Source organism: Gigantopelta aegis, chromosome 5 (assembly GCF_016097555.1).
Source record: "Gigantopelta aegis isolate Gae_Host chromosome 5, Gae_host_genome, whole genome shotgun sequence".
NCBI lineage: Eukaryota > Metazoa > Mollusca > Gastropoda > Neomphalida > Peltospiridae > Gigantopelta > Gigantopelta aegis.
This window is the reverse complement of record NC_054703.1, coordinates 8,847,519-8,856,682: the sequence shown is the minus strand read 5'-3', so window position 1 is coordinate 8,856,682 and position 9,164 is coordinate 8,847,519. Positions and strand designations below refer to the sequence as shown.

At 40.4% G+C, this 9,164-nt stretch overlaps 1 protein-coding gene across 1 annotated transcript; it reads left to right on the top strand.

Annotated features, from left to right (window-relative positions):
• The first annotated feature begins 4,508 nt into the window (after window positions 1-4,508).
• LOC121372906 (kappa-type opioid receptor-like) lies at window positions 4,509-5,567 on the top strand. The gene has a single exon (XM_041499340.1). The coding sequence runs from the start codon at window positions 4,509-4,511 to the stop codon at window positions 5,565-5,567; it is 1,059 nt and encodes a 352-aa protein (XP_041355274.1).
• Window positions 5,568-9,164: the final 3,597 nt, after the last annotated feature.

The following is a 9,164-nucleotide window of genomic DNA, read 5'->3' as shown; positions in this document are numbered from 1 at the left end:
TTTAACATGCGCATTCAGAACAAGATGTAGCGCACGCCTGTCCTGGGCACAGGTGTCGGCCTCAGCCGGCTTCTCTGTCCAGGACAGGAAAGGGTAGGGAGGGTTAAGGGGGGGGGGGAGGGACCGCATGCACTGGCAGGTGCAATAGAGCACCAGCAGCCCGGCCGGAGTCGGTGACAGGCGGAGTGTTGTTATGGGTGCTGTGGAATTTGGAATGTCCCGTAGGATTAATGCTAAATGGAAAGGGTGCGCAGTTTTTAATGAAGGAAATTAGGTTTAATTTTAAGCGGTCCCTTGAAAAATAAAGAGGGAAGGAAGGAAGGAAGGAAATATTTTATTTAACGTCGCACTCAACGCATTGTATTTACGGTTATGTGGAGTCAGACATATAGCTAAGGACCACACAGATATTGAGAGAGGAAACCCGCTGTCGCCACTTCTTGGGCTGCTCTTTTCGATTAGCAGAAAGGGATCTTTTATATGCACCATCCCACAGACATAGTAGTACATACCACGGTCTTTGATATACCAGTCGTGGTACACTGACTGGAACGAGAAATAGCCCAATGAGTCCACCGACGGGGATAGATCCCACACCGATGGCGCATCGAGCGAACGCTGTACCACTGGGCTACGTCCCGCCCCTAAGCCGGTACTAGAGTACGAACTCAGTATCTACCATCCTGACGTTCAGTAATTAAATCACTACACCATAGGTCATTGCATTTCATGTTATGTTCTTGCTTACATCCAATTAAGGTTGAAGCTCGCTGTCCTGAGCACACCCATCAGCTATCTGGCCTTACACCTACACATTGAACCTTTATGAACTCGCTCTGGTTTGGAGCCGGTACCGGGCTGTGAACCCTGTACCTACAAGCCCGTAGTTCGATGGCTTAACCACTGCGCTACCGAGGTCGGTACGACATCATCGAAACTGGTTCAGTACTAGACGGTTCGCCTATTGCACGCAGTTATCCTGGAAAACAACTATGCATTACAGTAGCAAGCAAGCTATACAAATAGATACACAACGAGAGGAAGACAAAGGGAGAGAATCTGTATTTAATCAATGTGCTTACTGCCAACCACAAAACTCTGGAACAGATAGAGCGAGGCGTTTCCGGCGGAGAGTGCAATTTAACGAACGAAATTACACATGCAATGTATTTTCTTGTTTATAATATTAGTGAATGTATTTACGATGTATTTTCTTGTTTATAATATTAGTGCATGTATTTACAATGTGTTTCCGATACCTGGAATGTTTTTAGAAGCCGAGATTATATTTTATCTCCCGGTAATTTGGTACGTTCGAAAACAAATGGAACGTACACGGGTATAAACATACATGCATACCATACGTACATTTTATTATGTACACACTAACAAAATGCAATTTAAAATACAATATAAAAGTACATAACGTATTCCTTATAGATAAAAAAATATATAAAAATGAATATATATATATATATATATATATATATATATATATATATATATATATATATATATATATATATACACACACATACACACACACAAGTAAATAATACATGTACATAAACGTTTCAAACTGTTATCATCATATTTGTATTAAAATAATATTAATAAATTACCAAAAACATAAAGGACGCATAACCACATGTATGTTAAGAGTATAAAATAGTTCGGCGACGTGATAACATTAAAAACAGAGTTTTGGCAGTATAAAAAGCTAGGTTCTTACTAGACATTACAAAACAAAATATTTGAACATTATTTAAAACCTCATATTCTCTGTTGGAAAACAACCCTGCTAAACAAGTTAAATTCAAACTTAAGTCAGAGTACACTGGACACTCGATTAAAGGGACATTCCTGAGTTTGCTGCATTGTAAAATGTTTCTGACTAATACAATATTTCTACGAGTAAACTTACAAATTATTAAAAAAACATTTCAATTGGAATATCAGTGTCTGTGCATTCAGTGTGTTTCTGGTCGTCTTAATATGTGTAAGAAGCCCAAATAGGATTTTGTCTTCAAATAATTTGGTAGGTACGAAAAATTAATATTTTAAAAACAAAATAAAATTTAATCTAGTACAAATATTATAACGTTCAGAAACACGTTTAATATACAGCCACTAATATTTTATGCAGAAAAATATATTTCATATGTAATTACAATCGTTATAAAGTCTCTGTTAGTCGATTAGCATCTTAAAACTTGCAGCAAACTCAGAAATGTCCCTTTAAAACATTGACTACACCTGAACACATTTGCTATTGCACATATGGCAGATTCGTTGCTCAACAGGAAGGTTCCCATGATGCCCTGTTTCGATACGTATCGGGGCAACACCGCTTCTAAATTTTGCAAAAGGACTTCTGTAGTTATTTGACATGTTTACAATGACATAATATTCTGTGCCATACACATTTTTAAACAGACGCCAAGTGCGAAATTTTCCAAACTCATTAGCAATGCTATTAGTCCAATAAAAATCAGTTGACTAGCATAACTATCTAAAGCATTGGTAACAAATGAAATAGGTATTGGACTATTTATATCCAACATTTAGATCATTGTGAACAATGTGTGTAGAGTAAATAGAGTTGTTTTTACAATGACGTGATTGCTTGATTTCAGCCAAGATAAAAAAAAAACCCACTTTCTATTCAATCTGTCATGATTCATATTAACCAACCTTCTCCACTGACCCAATACAGCTTTCAACCGAGACACCATTTTATGAGTCCATCCCATATCACCGTTTACAGCCATGCTAGGTGTATACTTTACTACACTAAGGGAATTTCTCCATATTTGCAGGTCCATATGTAATCACTGGTAGAACTATTGCATTATAGAGCTTACTAAAGGCTGTGTATGGCATACCACCCATGTCTTTACATTTGGCTATGACCAGTCCTAGGGCCATTCTGGCTGAAAGTGTCACTACTGCTGCTGTGATACTGAAATCTAGGTGTTCATCAAAAACTAATCCAAGATATTTATATTTGCCAACTACATCTAACACACAATCTCCAACAGTTTAGGTTTTGTTCACAGACGGATTCCAGAAAGGAATAATTGCCAACATTAATCACCATTAATTGGATGCACGTAACAGCCGATGTGCATTTCTGTGCTGGGGTGTCATTAAACATTAATTCATTGATTAATTCGGCTATTGGATGCAAAACATTTAATAATGTTGGCATAGTTATAGTCTCGCAACATTTTTCGATCCTCGTCACTGAGCCCACTGGGCTATATTTCGTCCTATCCAGTGCACCACGACTGGTGTATCATATACCGTGGCATGTGCTATCCTGTCTGAAAGGTGGTACATACAAAATATTCCTTGCTACTAATGGAAACATGTAGCGGGTTTCTTCTCTAATAAGGCTCATATGTCAAATTTATCCAATGCTCGACATCCAACAGCCGATGATTAATAAATCGATATGATCTAGTAGTGTCGTTAAACAAAACACATTTTTACTTGTTTGTCCACACACTGATCTCAATTTCCTGTTCATCTACTGTGTTAATCTTCTTAATAAACTTTCATTTCATTTGAACTTATTTACCTGTATATATCCAATTACGTTTCTAGTACGCTGTCCCGAGCACATACCTCAGCTATCTGGACCGTCTGTCCAGGACAGTGGGATAGTTGTTGGTTGATAGTGGTTGGTGAGAGAAAAGAATGTGCAGCGGCCTTACACCCACCCATTGAGTCGTTAATACTCGCTCTGGGTGGGAGCCGGTACCGAGTTGTGAACCCTGTACCTACCAGTCTTACACCCACCCGTTGAGTCGTTAATACTCGCTCTGGGTGGGGGTCGGTACCGAGCTGTGAACCCTGTACCTACCAGTATTACACCCGCCCATTGAGTCGTTAATACTCGCTCTGGGTGGGGGTCGGTACCGAGCTGTGAACCCTGTACCTACCAGTCTTACACCCGCCCATTGAGTCGTTAATACTCGCTCTGGGTGGGGGCCGGTACCGAGCTGTGAACCCTGTACCTACCAGTCTTACACCCGCCCATTGAGTCGTTAATACTCGCTCTGGGTGGGGGCCGGTACCGAGCTGTGAGCCCTGTACCTACCAGTCTTACACCCGCCCATTGAGTCGTTAATACTCGCTCTGGGTGGGGGCCGGTACCGAGTTGTGAACCCTGTACCTACCAGTCTTACACCCACCCGTTGAGTCGTTAATACTCGCTCTGGGTGGGAGCCGGTACCGAGCTGTGAACCCTGTACATACCAGCCTTTTGTTCGATGGCTTAACCACGACGCCACCGAGACCAATAATCTTTCAAAGTTATTCAGTGGTTTTGGAGTTGTTGTGTGTTTGTATAGTTCTTATTATTATCAAAATCATATGTCATAATCGTCACCACCATCATCATCATCACTACTATTAAGCGTAGATTTCAACACCATGTATTTACTTATTTATTTATTTATGTTTACTTTCAGATTGTAACTTGAATACAAAATTTTAAGACGATGGCAAACGCCACACACAATGTAGGAGATGGAAACTACTCTGATGATGGAGATGAATTACAAAACAGCAATACACCACCATCTGGCGACTGGCTGCATACGGAAACTGATGGGCCTGGCCACTGGGGCATCATGCTCACTATAGTTATAACAGGAATAGCCGGCAATATTCTACTGTTCATTATGATGCGAAACACGAAAGTGAGATTCTTATCGTACTCGGTTTATTTGAAGTTTCTGACCGTTTCCGATAGTTTATTGCTGGTCATGCGACTGATCCAGGAAACGGACAGGATCTTCATTTTACTCTCAACTACACCAGTAAACGATGCCTTCTGCAAGATAGAGTCCAGCATCCACATCCTTGCCATGTTGCTCTCCCCATGGTTAGTAGTGGGACTCTCGCTGGATAGATTCGTGTGCGTCCGATTTCCCATGACGCGGGGAAGATTCTGTTCCCGGAAGAAAGCTGTCCTCGTCTGCTCCACAATGCTTGGTATATCAGTTGTCCTCATCGTTCCCATTGTGTTTAAGGTACAAGCTGTGAATGAACAGTGCGTGTCTTCAGATGAACTCTACTATTACCTGGCGGTCATTCGCCTTCTCATTGCCTCCTCACTGCCTTGTGTAGCCATCTTGTTACTCAACATCCTCATAATCATTCAAATCAGAAGCAGCAACGCCTTCCGGAACAGGTTTGCAAGGTCAAGGTCCCATTCAGCCAATCGCCAGCATGACCATTCAACACGCCCCCTGGTGATAACGTCTGTTATGGCTTTTGTTACAATGGTTCCAGCCGCTGTGACAGAGTCTTCATATAATTTGCTGGGGGTTTTCGACAGAGATTTGAAAGCATACGAATTAAGTAAAGCTATTTTGCCTCCAGTTCGCTTAATTTACTTGTTAAATTTTGGACTGAACTTTTACTTATTGGTGCTAAGTTCGAAAAACTATCGAAACATTATGAAAGAAATGTTGGGGTGCAACAGGTCTACGCAGTACAGAGAACATCACGTGAATTCCATTTCTTTGTGGGTGAATATGAATACTAATTCATGACCAACAGTTCCAGGAAGCTGACTAACATTAAACTACTGCTCAAAAACTATAGTCCGTCCCATCCTTCTATAGTAAATAATTTCGGTTTGGTTTGACATAAGAAGAAAAGTAAAAATGTTTTGAAAATAACAAACAAACTACCATTGTTCTGTGCAATAAAAAATGTTTGGTTCAGAACTAAATAAAACTGTAATACAAACCATAGTAAGAAAACGACGCTTACAGCGATATGGCCGTCATTTAGTTTTTTGGCCTCAGATTAGTTATCTTCCGATTTGGAAATGTGCCCGCGCAAATAGTCTGCTGTTCGACAGTGATTTTTCCATGGAAGACAGCTTTGAAGTGGCAACTGATGTTGACACGGGAGAGCATGTAGTTTGTCAACATGTGTAACTTGTTGATAATTAAGACTTGTTTGTGGTAATTCTGGCCCATGCAAAAGTAGTGTTTTTTGGTGTAAAATGGGTGTATTCCGACCAGGTTTATTGGGTGTGTTTGTTTAAACCAAATCCTTAGAGAAAGAGCTGGACAACATGGGTTGTCCTTTTCAGGGTATATTTCCACCGGGAAGGCAAAGGTACAAACAAAAAGTCATGTGCCTGCTGATATTAATAACAATGTTATAGCCACTAAGGCTATATAGAAACACATAGCGCTAAGTGCCCGCTAGATGTACGGCCCGTCTGGGATCAATCCATGCTGGTGAGCCCGTTAAGCCATTTCTCGTTCTAGCAGTGCACCACGACTAGTGTATACAATGTCGTTTTGTGTGTTAGCATACATGTCGATACTGCATTTACAATAACGCTTGATACTAATGTAGCAGGTTTCCTTTCTAAGACCATTGGGCTATTTCTCGTTCCAGCCAGTTCTCCACAAATTCTTATATAAATCATTGTCCACATGTCAATTTGTACTAGCATAATGTGACCAGAAATACGAAATGGAGAAATAATGTATGCATCGTCTCATCCAGGAATGTTCGCGTCTAGGTGTCACTGCTTATGTGGGTCTTTAGTTAAACTATATTAATTGAATCAATTATTATTGCAAAATAAACTAGCTTACAATGTTGCATTACAATTGTGAAGTTGATCTCCCCCACCCCCCCCTCTCTCTCTCTCTCTCTCTCTCTCTCTCTCTCTCTCTCTCTCTCTCTCTCTCTCTCTCTCTCTCTCTCTCTCTCTCTCTCTCTCTCTCTCCTCTCTCTCTCTCTCTCTCTCTCTCTCTCTCTCTCTCTCTCTCTCTCTCTCTCTCTCTCTCTCCCTCTCTCTCTCTCTCTCTCTCTCTCTCTCTCTCTCTCTCTCTCTCTCTCTCTCTCTCTCTCTCTCTCTCTCTCTCTCTCTCTCTGCGAATGCATTATTCATGCGTTCATGCGTGTCCCAGTCGAGGTATGGGATTATTAATCCAGATACCGACTCCAAACCCCGAGTGAGTGCTCCGCAAGGCTCAATGGGTAGGTGTAAACCACTTGCACCGACCAGTGATCCATCACTGGTTCAACAAAGGCCATGGTTTGTGCTATCCTGCCTGTGGGAAGCGCAAATAAAATATCCCTTGCTGCTAATCGGAAAGAGTAGCCCAGGTAGTGGCGACAGCGGGTTTCCTCTCAAAATATGTGTGGTCCTTAACCATTTGTCTCACGCCATATAACCGTAAATAAAATGTGTTGAGTGCGTCGTTAAATAAAACATTTCTTTCTTTCTGTCGTGTGTGCTAGAGTGCGTGTGTGTATGTGTGTGCGTATGTTTATGTGCGTGTGTGGATGTGTGCGTATGTTGATGTGTCCATGAATGTGTATGTTTGTGCTTGTGCGCGCGCGTGTATGTGTGTGTGTGTATGTATGCGTGCATATCTATATGCGGACGTGTGTGTGCGGGTATCTATCGATCTATCTATCGATATATCTGTCTATATGTCTGTCTGTCTGTCTATCTATCTATCAATATATACTAGTATATGTCTATATATATATATATATATATATATATATATATATATATATATATATATATCGATCTTTCCTTCTATCTATCTATCTATCTATATATCTATCTATCTATCTATCCATCCATCCATACATTGCATACACATATCCATCCATCCATACATCCATACATCCATACATACATTTATACATACATACATACATACATACATGCATACATATATACATAAACACACACATACATACATACATACATACATACAGGTACATACATATATACATACATACATGCATACACATATCCATCCATCCATACATGCATACATCCATGTATACATACATGCATACATACATTCACACATACATGCATACATACATGTACACATACATGCATACACACACACACATACATACATACATACATACATACATACATACATACATATATATATATTACTTAGCAATTGTGCACTCAAGGTTGCTTGATGTATTTTCTTTTCTCTAGTCCATATTGTACATCTATTGAGTAATAATGCATGTATATTGTACACTCGATATTCTGTAGTGTTGAATAAAATGGTTTTCATCAAAATACCTCTTTAATTGCTGTTTTATGTCTTGCCGATGGATACCGATAATGTGTTTGCATTGTCCGTAGAGTTGTATACCAATTTCAATTAACACCGAATCGTTATGGTGGAATACAAATATACGGGAAAGGTAAAAAATAATGGCGGACTCTTTTGCATACTGCGCCGCCCTATGCATTACAACCTGTCGATTAAATGGGTACAGCCCAACTGGCTTTTCCGGATTGGTAGTCTTGTTGACCAATGGATGGCTGCTTGATTTTAACGAACACGCCTTAACCATAATTACCTTCATTAATCTGTCAATCATTATTTCTTCTTCTGCGCATATCCGTATTTGTCTCATGAAACAGTTTGTTTCGTTTTTGAAAAAAAAACTATTTTAATCAACTACAAATTAATAGCATAAATGAAAAAGGCAGAGTAACAGGGCGTACCTAACTTGAACATGGGGGGGGGGGGGGGGGGTAGAGTGGAAATAAACAAAAAACAAAAAAACAAAAACAAACAAACAAGGCACACATAGTTGTGGCGTAAAGTATGTTAAGTAAAACGTGACACTGGCGCATTATCTGTGAAGACGTGGCTCAGTGGTAAAGCGCTCGCTTGATGCACGGTCGGTCTGAGATCGATTCCTCTTGGCGGCCTATTGGGTTATTTCTCGTTGCAGTCCCTTGACCTACAGCACTCCCTTAGCTGTTGTGGGGTTGTTGTTTTTTTGTTATACTCGTTTGAATGTTTGTATCACACTGAGGTTCAGGCACGCTGCCCTGGCCACACACATCAGCTATCTGGACCAACTTTCCGGACCAGAGGGTTAGTTGTTTGTTAGAGAGAGGTAATTGCCTTACCCACTGAATCCGGTATCCAGATTAGGTAGGAAATAGGAAGCTAAATATCAAGTCCACGTTTCAGGTGACTGGCGTAGGTAAATCAATTTATTGTAGTAAGAGTAAGATACAATCAGTGTTCATTGTCATATCCAATTAGTGCTTAAGCACGCTGTCGTGGGCACACACCTCGACGACCTGGAATGTCTGTCCAGGACAGTGATTAGTG